We start from the raw sequence: 17,540 nt of genomic DNA, 5'->3' as shown, positions 1-17,540 counted from the left end.
GAAATTATATAGTATCGAAAGGATAGTTCAAGGGTGCTAACATTTTCTTGACTGTAACCGACTCTCAAATATGACATATCACTGGTAAGATGCAGATCAGGTAAGATGGTGTCCGATCTATCTAAATAATGTTTTAAAACGATCGGTGACGAGTCTAATTCATTTAATCCAAGTCGAAACTCAATTTTTGAATCCAACCGAAAGACGATTCCGACAACATGCAATCATATTCGCTACAGATATGGGTTTCCATGTGATTATAGTCGAAGGAGATTCAAGATCAGTAATTGAAAAGCTTCGCTCCCCTGAGTCAAATATATTAGAGATCAGTGCTTTGACTTGGGAAATTAGGTAAAGGCCAGAATCCTTTTCCGTGTGCTCTTTCTGTTTTATCCGACGATCATGTAATAAAACAACCCACTTACTTGCAGCAGCGACAGAGTATGATACAGAGGACCAATTTTGGGTGGAAGAAGCGCCAGCAACTGTTGAAAATCAAGCGGTGGAGGACAGGAAGAACATCGATCCACCATAGAGGTTATGAAGATAGATTGAGCATAGAAAGTCGAACTTGGTGTGGTGGCGTTTGCTTCTTTGTGCTGGGCGATCCATTGTTTCACTTCGAGAATACAGAGAAAGTTGGAGCCAGCTATTTTTCATTTCATTTAGGCTGTAAAATACAATTTCTTTAATATCCGTTTCACTATTTTGCTTTTTAGGAATAAGCGTTGTTTCTTAACTTATTTGTCCATTCATTATGACTTTTTGTTTACTTATGCCATAAAAGCCGACTTCCAGTTTCAAATAAAATATTCTTTGCATTGAATTGAATTAAAATCTTTATATAACTATTTTTTAATTTAATTTAATTATACAGAGTTAAAGTTCTAATAGTATCTTTTTGATTTAATTCACATTTAAATATTTTATTTTAGTACAACTTCAGGTCCTACTAAAATTATCTTTCTGTGATTACTTTTTTACCTTTCTTTTAATATTTAAATATCAATTATCTTAAAGTTCATAAATTACAAGTTAACTGCTGATATGATGGTTTTATATTTGCCAGGTAAATAACTAACTTCACATTAAATTTATTATTATTCTTATGTAGTTTTTCGTTTAATGTTAATGCTTGTAACTTGTAACTTGTAACTAAGGTGCGTCCATTGCATGTTGAAAACTATTTTTAAATTCTATGTTAGTCCTTACTTCATTCATCTAATTATTGTTTTTTATGGAGAAAAAGATTGTAATCTTTTTTTTATTGATTTCAAAACTTTCATTTATTTAATCATATATTATTATTATTATTATTATTATTATATTTTTCTAATATTCATATTTTACTTTAATTATTATTTTATTTTTATTTTAGAAAATTGGGTACCAAACACATTTTCATTATTTGCAATTTTAAAAATAAAATTTATTTTTACTAACCAAACATGTTTTCTACTTTTTGGAAAACTGAAAATAAAAATTATTTTATGAAAATAAAAACAGAAAATAAAAAAATATATTTTATAGAACCAAACGAACCCTTTATTTTGGTCATTTTTGTTTTTGATTTGTCTTATTTTAATTACAAATTTGTAATTTTTTTTGTGAGAATACAAAATTATAACTCTCGTTAGTTTGATGACGTGACACATTAATAAAAATATTTAAATTTTAATTTGACTCTTTAATTTTGGATATAATACTAATTTAACCCGAAACTTTATATTGATACTAATTTAATCCTTAAAATTTTGATAAAATATCAATTTGACCCATGAATTCAGTCAAAGTTCATGTTTTCTATCGTCGATCATCACTCTCGTCGATCATTGTCAATTGTCATCATTGATAATTGTCATCGACAATAGTTAGACCCTAAGATTTTTAGTAAACTTCTTTTTAACCTCTTGAATGCAAATATTATATATATTTTACTGAAAATTATAACAAATTTCACAAATCTATGCTACAATCCTTCAAATTCCTTTAAAAGTAACTTACAATAATAAATGTATTATTATATTCTTTTTAAAATAAAGACACAAAAGATCTAAATATATATTATAATATGTTTATATAATAATAATAATAATTTAATTTATATAATCTTTTATAAATTATATTATAATTTTTCTATTTTAATTCATATAAAAATATATTTTAATATTAATAAAATTATAATATAAAATTTATCTTAATCCACCGTTAAGATTGTATGATTACATATAATTTTTTTTCAATATTCTATAAAGACAAAGGCATCACCACACCAGTGTAGTTTTCCCTAAAAAAATTAATTTTATGATGGCCCATTGAACCTTCTCAATTGCTTACGTTAAACAAGAAGGTAAGAGAAAACCCAAACGAGCCCATATAAGAGTAAATGACATGCTCTGCATTCTGTACCAGGAAAGACTGAAGGAAGAAGATGTTGAAGTTTCTATCGAAAGTGAAGATCGAGTTCAATGCATTGGACCCACGCATAGCTTCATGCATGGAGTTCTTAGCCCAGTGCAACGCCCCCAAAGCCAAAGAGTCCAACCCCGCCTGCCAACTACAGGTCAAGCGCCGTACGGACGATCACCCGCCCCAAATCACCGTTACTTTCGTCAACGGAGTGGAAGAAGTTTTCGATGCCACATCCACTCCTGCTCAAACCATAAGGACCATGATCCTCGAAAAGGGCCAGTTCCTTGAGACCGAGCAAATGTTCCGTGAAGCAGGCGAGAAGTGGCCCGTTGTTATACCCGAGGAGGAGCTTCACCAATCGTTTCCTGGAACCAAGGTTTGGGCATTTTCTCTTCTGGGTTGATTTTCAGTTGTTGGTTCTTTGTGTTTTTTTGGTAGAGGTATTTTGTCGAACGATTGGTATGTCTTGGTAGGATTTGAAATTATCATATAATGGGGTATGAGTTTGATTATCATTTGATCTATTAACTTCCTGCTTGCTTAAAATGATTAGCTTGAGCATATCAAACCTGTTGATTAATAGTTTTTCCTTGTATTTGTCTTCTGTTTATATTTTTCTTCTTATATGCCTAATTATGGCAAAACTGTTTCAAAATGCAAAAATGGTTTCTAAACTACTGTTATCTTGTTTATTCTCTCCAAACCTCTTTCCCTTTTTCTTCAGCCAAGGAAAGCAGAAGAGAAGAAGCAGTAAATCCACTCCGTCTTACCTCAGCCATTTTACTTGATGTCACTTTGAAAGATAATAAATTGTTCCATTGTACGATGAAGCCTGGGGAAGTGCTCCTATATGAACATTTTGGAGACTGATTTATGCTGCTAGAGTTCTTAATTTTTTTAATCCTAGTTCAATTGAACACTTATCCGTTTGAGTTACTCTTTAGAACCCCATTTGGGTGCTTTGATTTCACCTGTTTAATGTCATAAGAGAACTTTCTTTGCTGCATCTAGCAGTAGTTGTCTGCGAATAATAGCAAAGTTTGCTGTGATATGACTTTGTCTCAGCAGTAGTTGTCATAAGAGAACTTTCTTTGCTGCATCTAGAATTAGTCTGCAAATAATAGCAAAGTTTGCTGTGATATGACTTTGTCTAAGCAGTAGTTGTCATAAGGGAACTTTTTTTGCTGCATCTAGCAGTAGTTGTCTGCAAATAATAGCAAAGTTTGCTGTGATATGATTTTGTCTCGGCTTGAATTGATCGTGGCATGCCATTTGCACACTATTGCTGGGCAAAATTTGTTGAAACAGCCAATACAGCTTAAAAAAGTAGTATTCTGAATTGACTCAATCTCTTCGAAGTGCTTCACATATATTAAGCAAGAAAAGTATATTCTAGCAATGTTGGTTTTTATTTGTGCTTAATTGCTCGGCCATCTTCTTGATAAACTCTTGGGATCACCAATCATATGCATCATCTTCTTCTGAGGTGAACCGTCCCAGTTTGCAAATGTTTTTTAGTCAACCTGGCCAAGGGCAGATATCACTTTTCTTGCATTAATGCCTTAAATGGTTTTGGTTATGCCCAGTGACAAGTTATATTTTTCATTTATGATTCTGGACTTGTTTTGCAGTCTTACAACCAAGTCCCCAAATTTCCCCTTCTGATATCTATGTTTGCATTCACCAATAGATGTCATGATTCTAAGCATGGATTGTTGTGTCTTGTTTCTAGAAGAAGAAATCATGCCTTGTGCATTCCTAGCATGCCTGATTTTCCATGTAATTTTCTGATAGAATGACATGAACTTGTTGTCTTGTTTGTTAGTCCTTTCAATGACCAATAAAAATTCGCTTTATAATTTCTTCCACAAATCTCCATGTTCCCATATCAAAACTTAGGTGAGTTCTTAAGCTTTGGTTAATATTACCATTGGTTGTCAGCATGATAGAAATTTACAATATGTCAAAGAAGCCGTGGAAGAAAGATTCGATAGTTCCAGTATATCGAGAAAAGATTCGATAGTTCCAGTATCAATTGAGAATAAATTAATTGAGAAGGCTACTTGCCATCTTATATATGATTACTGCATTGAAAAGAGCAGCTAACATTACATAGGACATTGTTTCTGCAATGACTGACTTGGAAATTGATTCCAACTGTTGGAGATCGAGTAAAGGTAAATCCAAAAAATATGAAGATGAGATTCGAATGAGATTCAAAAAGTATCACATTGCTTGTCATATACTAATGTTATGAATGTGATGTATGTCGGAAAGATGTTAGCTCATCATTCATCAGCAATGTATGCTCTAATTTCTGGTTTCTGATCTAGTATTTGCTAAAAGATCGTTTCATGCTGAAAATTGTATTTTTGTTAAAAACTCAAGAATATATATCTGATTTCAGAAAAGCTGAATTCCTGCCATTTTTTTACACCAACAAATTAACAATGGAATAGCGGAAATGCCAATTCAGGTGGTGGAATCTTTAAGCATTGCAATTTGCAACCTTCTTATTTGGAGCCGTTAATGCAATTCATTGTGGCGCTGTTGAGAAGCTTCATCCCCTCTTCACTATCTGTTGTGCTTCTGTAGGGGATAGGATTCTGATGCAGTGGACACACCCGACAAACTCTCTGCATCGACATCAAATTTTAGCTCATTAGAAGCTGGATTAGCTGATTACATGGTAAAATGTGAACTTGCGCCAATAAAATACTTGTCGACACTCCAAAGGTTGCATAGAAATCAAATATACATGTATATGTGTATGTAATGAATATACTTACTCCCATGGATCATCCCCAATAAGTAGAACATCACTCTCATAATCCACATATACTAATTTCCACCCTGAGCTTTTTGCAGCGTCAAGCAGCCCCTTCAGTCCGAACATGCATTCAATTGCGGAGATTAGTTCTTCGTATTTCTTAAAACTCGTGACATCAACTGACCGTCCAACAGATCCTGCCATCTGAACCTGTAAGCAAGAACAAATGAAATCTGCACATTGCTCCAGTTGATGCCTCAAGAACTTTCATATTCATAATCTAAAGGAAAATCGTACCTTAGTATATGTTCTCACCCGTGGAGTCATTTGCTGCCATGAATTGTATTGCAGAAAGAGACTCTCATCAAAATCAACATTGTTCGAAGATGTGCCACCGGAGCTGTCTGGTAAGTCTTGTTGAGAGAAAGCCTGAGAGTCTGCAAGGCTAGCAGAGGTGATCTGAGACTGAATATCCTGACTAGAACTAAAGTTTCCAACCAAACAAGGATTTTGAAACTCTGCATCCTTTAGTACAAAACTCATCGAGAATGACACCGGAAACCAAAGGATTGATCACGGTACTAGTACCATTACTGACATCGATGTTAAGACAGCTGTATATCTCACTTTCTTTAATGCTGACCTCAGAAAAATCTCTCACCCCACCAGAACTGAGATTGCATAGGATATGTTGAGTGACTGAAGCTAAAGACCTACGACCGTTCAGCTGGTGGTCCCATGTGTCCTGAACCCCAGTAGTAAAAGGGTTAGTTGCTTCAGAAAAGACAGCTGAAAGGTCTTGTAACCCACACAATGGCATATCGCCAGGTGATCTATAAATCCCGGAAAGAGGTTGGCAAGAAGAGAGGTTTGATGTCCATCCATTGGTGCCTAAGAAAGGAAGAAGGCTACTTAAAGTACTAATATCAGCTTGAGGTACCTGCACTTGATGAGCTTGGACGACCGATGATTCCGACTGTGGCAGATCGAGCCATGGAGTATTTTGCAACTGGAATGGAACCAGGTTCTGGTTTGGGGAAAAAACGGTTTAAAATAGTTGAACTTACAACATTTGCAGCTAATTCTTCCCCGTTGCATTTGGATGTTGAAGTCAATTGACTTAACTGTTCAGTTGAATGCTCTGGTTCCAACTTCAGCTTTTCATCATTGGTCCTAGGCTACGTTTGGTTTTCCGATTTGTTTACGGGTTGTAGCCTCCCATTACCGTACTAATTGGATCAGGTTGGGAAGGAACTAATTGGGAAAGATTTTGGTTTTCTATCAACAGATTTTCTGCTTCGATAAGTTGAGATTTATGATTACTTGTAGACTGCTGAACGGTCCTCATCTCTTCTAATGGAGATCACTTTGCAGCAGAGGTTTGTTGTAAAGCAAATGCTAACATTCTGGGAGGGTTAATAAGCTGAGGCTTCAGCATCATCTTCGTCGGTTGTTTAGAACATAAACTTGACGTCAAAAAGGGAAGATTCCCGTTTTCAGGCGGAAACTGGAGGACGGGTCTTTTTATCAAGCTTCCCCATTCAGATTCTGCTTCTGTGAACATAAACAACAGCCACTCAATACGTACCTAAAGATGTTGCTCACCAAAAATTCCAGGATATAATGGTCGCTTGAGAGCCGAAGTTAGAGAAGGAAAAATAAAGAGGCTTTCAGGAGTTTCGATTTCCCATGCGTTGACCCTGTCCTGTTTATTGATACATTATGGTTCATCCCATTCAACCTGTTTTGAGAACAGATACATGAAGTTCCATTATTAAACTGGCCAGTAGATAAAACTATATTATTTAATAGGACGATGCAAACCAGTGTCCTGGTGCAACCAAAGATATTTGGCTAAATGGAAGAACACCTGAAAGTTTCGCCACTTCGAGCCAGGCCATCTTAGAGGATCCAAGTCACTAATACCAACTATTGTACTATCTGCAGAGAAATGAGAAACATTAACAGACAGCATTGTTATTTTTTCTCATACAGAGGAATCTTTCTGCAGTTATATAATCAAATGTTACCAAGAAACAATTGAAACAGATGCAAAAGTGTAGCTAACCTTTAACAATCCGACATCATAAAGGGGTGCCTTGACCTCACAATGACCATTACAACAAAAATTTCTGACACCTTAAGGTCGGAAAAAAATGGTGAGGTTGAAATTATCTAGAAACTTACCTATGTTTCCCGGACTCCTCTGTCTCGAACATCATTCTGAACCTCGTACCATATACAGGTTTACAGTATCTTGCCAAAGGGATGACAAATTCTGAAGGGCAGGTTCTTCCAAAAGAGAGAAGAGAAAGGTGTTTTAGATAAAGGGAACATAACAGGATGTGGAAAAGGATGGAGGATATATGGTATCAAACTCACCTTGGATTGTAAAAAATTGTGAATGGGGTTCTATTGGCAGCAGCAGCAAGAACACCAATGTGCATACTATCAACAGATAGAACTGATGATGGTAATGTTGTTTGTTGAATTTGCATGCCTCACACCCACCAATAACTGAGATTTCTCATCCCTTGCAACAATAAGACATGATGTAGGATGCAAGTACAAAGCTTAAAGCTGAAAAAATGCAGTATACTGACTATAGCATACCTGATAAAGAGAACAGAATCATCTGCTCTAAGCCTTTTTGATCCGACAAACAAACTCCACCCAGTTGTAAGATGTCTCTTCGGCTTCCCTACATAAAAACAACATATATGATACTCAATCTAAAGTAACAATAACAACAATTTTCATGTGTAAAGCTGTTATAATAAGATTACTTGCTGAAACAGAAGGTATATGATACAAAATAACACTCGCCTCGGTATATGTGGTGAAACGCCCATGCAAGTCTCGCACAAGAAGCTCTTGGGATGGGGTTTGCATTGTGTAATCCTGAAAATATATGGAAACAGAAGAAATTTTACATAATGCCCCTGCATGCTTCAATGGTCACCCTACTAAAAACCTCACCAATGGAGGAAAGAGCTTCTCAGCTGCTGTACGTGGCACTGAAAAACCACCATGTGTACTTGTATCACTTGCAGACAAAATTTTGCAGAAAAAAATCACTAGGATGCTTGCTGGGATTCGGTCCGAAGTCTGGTATATGGAAGACATCATTTTCCTATTCGAAGGAAAATCCATGAGAATGAGAACATCATCATATAGGAAGTTCATAAGAAGATTGATTTTTTTTAAAAAGTTGTGGAAAATTAGTAAGAGTTTTAGAAATATATCACACTAGCGAAGCTTACAGAGTTCACTGGTTGAAGGCACATTTGAGCATATATTTCATCCGTATCTCTGTCCGCCTATCAAAATATTACAAAGAAGCAAACATCAATTAGATAATACAATATTTAAGCTTAAATGGCATCACGGGACTCATTTTCATTAAAAGGAATATAAATAAATGGCATACATGTAGTGTAATGTAGTGAACTTGGCACATGAGCTGAGATGGAAGATTAGGATAGTTGGGGACTTGAGATGTAGCCGTTATTTTGGTGGACACTGCTACTTGCTCAAGAAGAATACAACCATTATTGGTCCTTCAGTTCTTGATTAACAAAATTCACCAGAAGTCTATCATGCATTTTTGGGATTTTAGTACAATTTTTGTAATCAAACAACGTTCTGATGGTTTTATCCCACCGTGTTGAATCTGTAGGGTCAAAAGATCCAATTTTTATATCCTGCAAAAGAGTAAATATCAAGTGTGAGAAATAAATGCAAACCTGTTCGCTATGTCCTTGAGGAAAGTAATACACAAGACTCCCCCACCTGAGGCAAGAAAACAAGTGGACCTGCACAGGCATGCCATAGCTCGGAATGTATAGCCTTTCGGGTCCCTGAAATCAGCCATGAGAAGAATAACCCACAGACAGAATAACAAGACGCATGTTAACTGTCTCATTTTAACACATGAGGACAAAGTGTTCAAAAATAAACAAAGAAAAAGAATGTTGTCTGGGTTTTTAATGAAGAAAAACAAACCAGATTGATCATGCATTTCTTTCAATAACTTCATCTCCTCAAGCAGAGTGAGTTGTGTACCCCCATTAACCAAAGCTACTGTTTTGATATTCTCTTCAACAACACAACCCATTCAGCATTATCGAAGGAAAATAAAATAGGGGGAGTCTCATGAAACACTAAACAAGGCAATCCGCAATCCCAAGTTGTCAAAAGAGAACCTTTTTAGTTTTTTACCCCCTTAGCCCCACCAGCAGAGTCCAAAATCAAGGAACAAAAACCTGCAAAGAAAAGGGAAGTAACGCTGAAAGGAAGGTGTTTTCTTATATGTGGGTGGGGAGCTTTTTGGTATAACCAAAAAGAAACAGCTACCCCTTCAGTTAGCATCATCAAAGCACGCCGACCAAAAAGTATCTCTCCTTCTCTTTCCCCTCGAAAAGATAATAGACCATTCAATGAAATTGAAACCCCACTATCCTCATCATCATCGCTCTATTTGCTCTGCTTCCTCATTCTCGATCATGAAACAGACCAAAGCCCATTATTTAAAAAACACTTGTCAAATAAACTTTTTTTTCCAATTTTTTCAGTTTTTATAATACAAAAATGAATGACATGAAAGCTGCTTAAAACTGGGAAGAGAGTGCATGCTCTTATCCTGCACGGACTTTCTGGATACAGGTGGTTCTGTTGCAGCTTTAACCTTGGAACCAAAATATAATATTTATTCTATAATAAAAGATTATTAAAGAAATGTGCAGGTCCACTAACAGAACACGAAAACAGTACAAACTGTAGAGAATTCAGAAAAGAAGGGAGCAAAGCGAGGTGTGTAGGATAATAAGGAAGACCTCACGTGGCGTATTATACCACGTTGGCGACATGGATTTGCTTGTTTCCCATTTCAGGTGGCAGCTAATTAGTATCATTTTAATACAACAATTATGTATCATTTTATTTAATGCAACCTGAACATTTTTCAGTGATGGATTACATATCTATTTAAAGGGTTGAAACGCCTCCACTCCGACATTTTTGCTTTGATTTATCATGGTAAATGTACATTTGCTTGCCTACCGGATCCATTTGAGGACAATGGGTCGCCTTCTCTTCGACCAGAGTTTTGAGAATCTCATCTTTACCTTTTAATACAGTAACTTTGTCGCTGCCATCAATGTATAGCTGAAAGAGTCGAGGTATTTTTGTTATTATTCATCTTGTCGAGATTCGAATTCCCACTATCTTTTGTAACGTGAAAACGCGAACATCTTCTCTTTCACCCGTGTGAGATGTTACACCCTACGAGAAACATCACTTTCTATTTTACTCTAACGAAGTATCGAGATATCTATGCTATCTAATAAAATCGAGAAAGTATCTCTATACTTTCTACTATAAGCTTTATGATATTCACTTGATTAAGGGACAACAATTTATTATATCTCCAGAGAATAACCTCTAGAAACTGTAAATACTTTGTCAGTCGATACCTTTGAATAATCCCTCTTCTTACCACAAAGCCTACAAGGAGCTTACATCCTCCCAGTCAGTTACAATGCATGAACAAGATTTCTTACTGATTTACGTGATCTATTAGAGCAAAATCTAAGATCTAACGATTAAATCTATTTAATATGATAACTTACAAATAGTCATAATTATCATATGTCTGACACTGTCAATTAATGATCATTATAAATTCCCCTCAGTCACAATTGAGAGAGGATCGGACCTTCAACAATATAAATAATCAATGTCTTCTTGATGATGATCTTTCTCGTATAGAGAAACATCAACTAACGGCTATTTTGTAATTAGTTGTGATTTTTTGTCTAAATCAAAAAGAATAAACCATCAGCCAACAAGATAAATTTAATTCTTATCAATTATTTTTAAAAATTAATATATTTTAATTAATGTTACGAATATATAAATAATGTAATGCAAAAACTAGTTACTGGACGGCATGTATTACAAGTTTTTGTTTTAAGCTCTAAGTGAACAATCCACATATGATGAGAAACATGATCTGTGTGGAGCGGTCACGCATGGCATCGACGTGGATGAGAAATATGATCCTTTCTATGTTTTCCTCTTTTTTTGTCGTTCCGCTTCTTCATATCTTTACTCTTAATAATTCGGATCAATTTATATCACACATCTGATATTAATAAATAAGTTTCCCAACGAAAATCTTTTTATAGATCCATTTGGCTTCGAATATTGTTTATAATTATTAGGCACATCAATGAATTAAGTTCCAACTAGTGATGGGTTTGGAAATATTTTTTAGGGTGAACATGCATATGTTAATAACACAATTTTCATATGGGTGAACACAATAAATAAAATAAGTAACAAATTGAAGAGAATTCAGATTTCATTATAAACACGTCTACTTTAAATTTGATTTAGATCCACCACTGGTTCTAACCCATTATCTTTTTTATATTTATGTTAACTTTTATAGACTTTTGTATGCTTGTTCATCTAAAATAAGTAAATATGTATGAGAATATTAAATGAATTCTTTTTATGAATATTAATCATTATATAAAGGATAAAAGAATATAATACATGAAAAAGTTAATCATAGGAAGGTTATATTGAACTATGACCGTTTATAATTTAAGTGATAATGATTTACTACAAAATGTCACTCATTATTTGTAATATCGAAATTATTTTGATATTATTATTAATATTAATAAAAGCTATAGAATCATATTTTATTGTTGAAACGAACAAAATCCAAGTATGGTTGAAAATATATATAGTTATGAGATAACATTAATTAAATTGATTAATTTAATTGGACATTTAAATAGTGAACGAATTATATTTTCAAGTATGTTCTATACAAATTAGATATGGTACAACCGAAATTATTTTTATGAGATGGTTATGAATTTCGGTTTTAATAATTAAATATAAAATTATTGCAATTATATTTTTTAATATATATTGTATAAATCAAATTATCGTTATGAGATAGTTATAATTTTTTGTTATAATAATTAAAATATATAACTATCATTATTATATGTTTTAAATGTTTTATCACATATTCATTTAAGGATAATTTGGGATTCAAATTAGAGAGAGTTTTATAAACCAAAAGACTAAGAATTTTAGGATAATTTGGAGTTAAAATAAGCATATTTGTGAATGCTTTCACTTAAATTAGCTTAGTTTACTTCATATTTTTCTAATAATCTCTTCGATTTAAGGATAATTCAGAAGTCTTATAAATGTTATTGATGTATCTTTCAAGACCAAAGGTTTTAAATCATCAACCGGATTGTTAGAACTTGTTTATGATTGATGTTGTAATATCTTTGACTTGTGTTCGACTTCTAGACTGAGTAAGGGTGTTACACTCAATGTAATGAATTTAAGAGTTACGATATTTTTAAGGAAGTCCTGATACTTTGAGACAGGTTTCGATACCCATATTTTAGAGAGTTTAGAGTTTTCGAAATTCGGTGAAAGTATCAATATTTTTGAATGAACTTCAAAACTCTGAACCTAAAAACTTTTAAAATTTCGATTTTGTATTAATTTCTTAGGTTTACGAGAAATGGTCATTGCTTTCTATGTTTTTATGATTTGCTTCGCCAAAGGATGTTTTTAACCATGCAAGCCCTAATAACCTTTATGAATTCTAGTGTACTCGTGTTTTCTTCAAAAGATTTAATTCTTGTAAAGTCAATGATTTAGTCATCGAGTTTTAAAGCATTTACAAATTAGTCCAAAGGTTACGCAGTTCCTTCTTCCTCGATGATTAAATTCCATGTGATTCAACTCTACTTGAAATAACACATGTTTGTTATTGACTAAATTAATTCTTGAATATTCAATGTGTTATAAGTCTATAAATAATTCCGATTCACGCATGTGACATCTACTACGTTATTTCTTTTAACCAAGTCGTATGAATACAAAGATTATATATATATATATATATATATACAGCCCAAAAAATTCTACAATTAATTTAAATTGTATAGGCCCAAACATATATTCCTGATGTGGACGTCAAGCTTTAAGGTCCAATCTAAAGCTGTTCAAACTTCAAATACTCGGTAGTTAAAATTATAGTGGTCAGTTAGGGTTTTTCATTCCAGGGTTTTCTCTTTGTCCCCTCTGAAGAAAAACCCGGACTTGCTATCTTGAATCCCTCAAGTTTCAGTTTTGGGATTTGATTGCATCTTCAAATGGAAGGATTAAGCGTAGCAGATGCTAATTTGGTAATGTACTTACACCCCTCGAAGAGCAGGAATGCTTCCCAGGCGATCCTCCGTGAGCTTGGCTCTTGGCTCTTCATGTTCGTTCTTTTATTACTTGAATCCTTTGTTTTTCTTTATTATGTCCCCGTTCACCAAAAGTTGTTGATTTGTGTTGATATTGCTTGTGGTTTAATTAAATTACACCTTTGGTTTGGTTAATGCAGAGCTCAGTTTTCTATTCTAGCTGAAAATTAACTTCTTAGGATGACTCGTGTGATTTAAAACAGCTTATGTGATCTAAAATCTAAATGACATTGTGTGTCTTTTTGAACAAATGGAGAAGCTTGTAAAATAATCAAACTAGTAATGTTGATAATAATAATCGAATGATGTTAGAATATTTGCTTCCTTTTGTCCTGTTATGAAGTCTTCCTTCTTCTTTCTTGCAGGTTCAATGAAACATTTGATGGTGTTTTATTGGCTTATGATGTTAATATTATTGATAAAAAGGCGAAAATTCTTTCCGGTGTTCATCCGTATTTTGGTCTTAAACTAAAAGCAAATCTCCTACTATTTTCGCCAAAACCGGATATGGTCATAGGTACTTTTTCATGATCTTTCAGGTTATTTATTTATTTATTTTATTTTTTTACACTGCTTGTATGTATTTATGAATCTGCAGGGCCTATGATATTTGTCTAAACTAATTTTCCTTTCCATGTTCAGAGGGAAAGGTAGTGAAGCTTTGTCAAGAATCTATTCATGTCATTGTTCTTGGGTTTTCATCTGTTATCATAACAGCTGAAAACATCCGTGGAGAATTTAAATATAGAAATGTAACACTTTTCTATCTTGTTTTTTCTTTCTTTCTTTTGGGTTGTGTATGCGTTTACGGAAAGATACTATGTTTATTACTGTAACAACTTACTTTAGTGTCTTATTGCATCATAGAAAGACGGAGAGGAATTATTTGCCAGCAAATCTCACAAGCGGCATGTCATAAAGGTTGGCACCATGATCCGTTTTTTAGTCAAGAGGTGACAATTTCCTTTCAAAAGAAAACTATCCTTTTAATTTAAGAATAGCGTATGTTTTTCATTAGTGTACTGTTCCGGTTACCATCAATATTTTTTTGTAAGCTGGAGATAAATAGTATTCTTTATAGTTAGTCGGCTTATTTTCGTCTGCTATCTTAAGATTGTAAATTGAGATCGTGGATTGGTTTATTTGCTCTGCTCGTTGATCAAATATGTATATATTTGTAGTTAAGGCCTAGTCTTAATTATAAATAATTTGGATTTTCAGTATGCCTATTGACATCTTGCCTCCTTGCTTTTGTTATTTCGTTTGTCATTCATTTTTAGTCCATTGCAAACCAGTGGATCATAGAATCTTGTTGCTTTAGTCTTTATGCCTTGGTTCTACTTGCTTTTCCTTTCAATAATGTTTCATTGTAGTTTATAAAGGCAAGTTGATTTTCATTGGAGACTAACAACTTATTTGAAGTTCTGGTTTATTGTTTTTCCCCCTCTTGGAGATAGGGAAGGTGTGGACCATGTGGTGGTTAAAGACACATTAATCACATGATTTTTTGACACGGGTTCTTTTGCAGTTTTGACGAGGAAATACTTCACATCACTGGATCTCTGACTCCAGCTCACACAGGAAGCATTCGCTGGTTAGATAGGAATTCGGAGGAAGTTTCAGAAATTGATAGGTCTTTAAATAAACTCGGTCTTTTTTATAGCAACCCTTTGCAAATCAACTTGCAAAGGTCTTAATGTAAATGTTGTATAATTCTGTAGGAGTGCTACAAAGAGTAGAGATAGAGAATCGCTGGGGGATAAAACTGTCGGTGAAAAAGCAACTCCCTTGAGCTACAATAATCACATTAAAAAGTCAAAGAAGCGTAGAATCGCAGAATGATAATGACATTGCTTCCCTTAACTAATTGTATAAGGAGATATCTTGTTCTCAGGTAATACATCGTCCCATTCATGTGCTCACTATGACTATTTGCTAATAATCTTTTATCAGTGTTGAATTATTCTTCTGCAAAGTAATTTTTATATTCATCTATCTAGAGTAATCTAACCCGTGAAGTATTTGTTGGATTGACGAGTTGCACAAAAAACATAATACCTGTAATTAACAGGCTTAGATCGCATGACTGCTTCCTGATAGAATATTGAATATGCTAAGTAACTTCACCGAGTATCGGCTATGAAATGAGCATAATCTGTTTGTCTTTACATTCATATGTTTGCTTTTCTTTTATCTCGTATCGGAACCTTTTGACTTTGATTAATTTTGCTTCTTACTTCTTTAGTCTGATACATTAATTCCTTATAATCCAAGTGCCCTGCAAGTGCAGCTTCCCAATGCAGTAGTTAAGTACATCTATTTTTGACTGGAAAGTTCACAACTTTTGTGTTAGTGCAGGTAGCGGGGAGTGTTGCGGCTGAAGGTCCATGTCGATAATGGTATATTGCTTCCCGTAGATTACCTTGGTAAGGAATCGTGCTTTTCTGTGGAAGCTTGCTGACGTGATATCTTCCCCTGCTTATTTCGTCGTGGTGGTTGTCTTGTGTTTGCACTAAAACTGAAAATTCCAAATTCCCAAGTTGAGACAGATTGCAGAGAAATGGGTGGTTTTTGTTTCTTTATGCTGTATGTCGATCGGCATTTTTTGTACGTTGTATTAGTATGGAATTGGTCTTACCTATACATATGTTAAAAACATTTTACTCTTAGGGTGAGTTTGGTTCACGGAATGTAAAATTACCAATTGGAATGTAAGATTATCAGGGAATATGATTACTGAGAATGTTGTATTTTGTGTTTGGTTAGCAGGAATGTAAGATTACCGTGTTTGGTTAAAGGAATAAAAGATTATTAGAATGTATATTTGTCCAAATTATCCTTATTATATATTTGTTTTTTTAACAAGTTAAAAAATATTTATATATTTTCTTAAAAAAAATTAAATTTATAAAATTTATATAATTTTTTTTTACAAAATTAAAAATATAAAAAGGTTTAATGAAAGGATAAAATTTTATTTTAACCCTTGAATTTCATATAAAATTCTAATTATAGATTTTTTTGTAAATCTAAAATAGTTTAAGGATAAATTTGTAATTTAACATTCGTATAATTTTTATTATTCAATGACAAAAAAAAGATATTTTTGAAATAAAAAAATAAGGGTATTTTAGTCTAAAACGCCGATAATTCAACAATACCTAAGGAAATGGAGGTAATGATATTCCCGGTAATATATCCAAAAAAATCCACTATTGGTAATCACATTACCGGGAATGGTATTCCCGGGCTAACCAAACGGGGGAATGTGGATTCCATTCCCATATTTGGTTGGCCGGGAATCTCATTCCCGATAATGTTTTATTACCAATAGTAGATTTTTTGGGATATATTATCGGGAATGTCATTACCTCCCTTTCCTTAGGTATTGTTGGATTATCGGCGTTTTGGACTAAAATGCCCTTAAATTATTATTTTTTTTTTTCAAAAATATAATTCTTCTGTCATTGAATAATAAAAATTGTATGAAGGTTAAATTACAAATTTATCTTTAAACTATTTTAGATTTACAAAAAAAATCTATAATTAAAATTTTATATGAAGTTCAAGGTTAAAATAAAATTTTACTTATTCATTAAATATTTTTATATTTTCAATTTTGTAAAATATATATATATATATATATATATATATATATATATATAAATTTTATGAATTTAAATTTTTTAAAGAAAATATATAAATATTTTCTAACTTGTTAAAAAACAAATATATAATAAGGACAATTTAATTAAATATACATTCCAATAATCTTTTATTCCTTTAACCAAACACGGTAATCTTACATTCCTGCTAAACCAACCAAACACAAAATACAACATTCCCAGTAATCCTATTCCCTGTTAATCTTACATTCCCACTGGTAATCTTACATTCCCTGAACCAAACGCACCCTTAGTGAATGGAAATGATTTTCCCCTTGTTTCGTGATGACTTTGTGTCATTTTTGTTGATTTTTTTGTTTGTCAACGTTTACCGATGAAATCGATTTTTGTGTATTTGATCGAAACTCGATTACTCGAATTGATTTTCCCGATTTC

General features: G+C 33.4%; 2 protein-coding genes and 1 pseudogene across 3 annotated transcripts; 2 read left to right on the top strand and 1 right to left on the bottom strand.

Moving 5' to 3' along the window:
• The first annotated feature begins 2,371 nt into the window (after positions 1-2,371).
• Positions 2,372-3,418, top strand: LOC120209314. Its single transcript, XM_039208358.1, has 2 exons — positions 2,372-2,788; positions 3,137-3,418. Exons 1-2 carry the CDS (start codon positions 2,432-2,434, stop codon positions 3,164-3,166), a joined length of 387 nt encoding a protein of 128 aa, XP_039064289.1. The 5' UTR covers positions 2,372-2,431; the 3' UTR covers positions 3,167-3,418.
• A 1,507-nt stretch (positions 3,419-4,925) lies between these two features.
• LOC120209288 lies at positions 4,926-9,299 on the bottom strand (annotated as a pseudogene).
• A 4,005-nt stretch (positions 9,300-13,304) lies between these two features.
• LOC120209313 lies at positions 13,305-16,146 on the top strand. 2 transcript variants are annotated; one of them, XR_005524387.1, is made up of 7 exons: positions 13,305-13,493; positions 13,845-13,996; positions 14,122-14,231; positions 14,347-14,432; positions 15,008-15,112; positions 15,201-15,373; positions 15,838-16,146. XR_005524387.1 is itself a non-coding variant. In XM_039208357.1 (6 exons), exons 1-6 carry the CDS (start codon positions 13,384-13,386, stop codon positions 15,319-15,321), a joined length of 684 nt encoding a protein of 227 aa, XP_039064288.1. In that variant the 5' UTR covers positions 13,305-13,383; the 3' UTR covers positions 15,322-15,812. The 2 variants fall into 2 exon arrangements, 1 of the variants encoding a protein (XP_039064288.1); XM_039208357.1 differs by lacking the exon at positions 15,838-16,146 and having other exon boundaries at positions 15,201-15,812.
• Positions 16,147-17,540: the final 1,394 nt, after the last annotated feature.

Source organism: Hibiscus syriacus, unplaced genomic scaffold (assembly GCF_006381635.1).
Source record: "Hibiscus syriacus cultivar Baekdansim isolate YM2019G1 unplaced genomic scaffold, ASM638163v2 tig00018586_pilon, whole genome shotgun sequence".
Lineage (NCBI taxonomy): Eukaryota > Viridiplantae > Streptophyta > Magnoliopsida > Malvales > Malvaceae > Hibiscus > Hibiscus syriacus.
The sequence above is the reverse complement of the archived record's forward strand: the minus strand, read 5'-3'. Positions and strand labels throughout refer to the sequence as shown.

What these genes read in the sequence shown, in the direction of transcription:
- LOC120209314 (XM_039208358.1), top strand. Translation starts at nt 2,432, where the DNA reads ATGTTGAAGTTTCTATCGAAAGTGAAGATCGAGTTCAATGCATTGGAC. An exon ending in AATCGTTTCCTGGAACCAAG is followed by an intron (nt 2,789 to 3,136) that starts GTTTGGGCATTT and finishes CTTTTTCTTCAG; the next exon opens with CCAAGGAAAGCAGAAGAGAA.
- LOC120209313 (XM_039208357.1), top strand. Translation starts at nt 13,384, where the DNA reads ATGGAAGGATTAAGCGTAGCAGATGCTAATTTGGTAATGTACTTACAC. An exon ending in GAGAATTTAAATATAGAAAT is followed by an intron (nt 14,232 to 14,346) that starts GTAACACTTTTC and finishes ATTGCATCATAG; the next exon opens with AAAGACGGAGAGGAATTATT. An exon ending in ATCCGTTTTTTAGTCAAGAG is followed by an intron (nt 14,433 to 15,007) that starts GTGACAATTTCC and finishes GTTCTTTTGCAG; the next exon opens with TTTTGACGAGGAAATACTTC.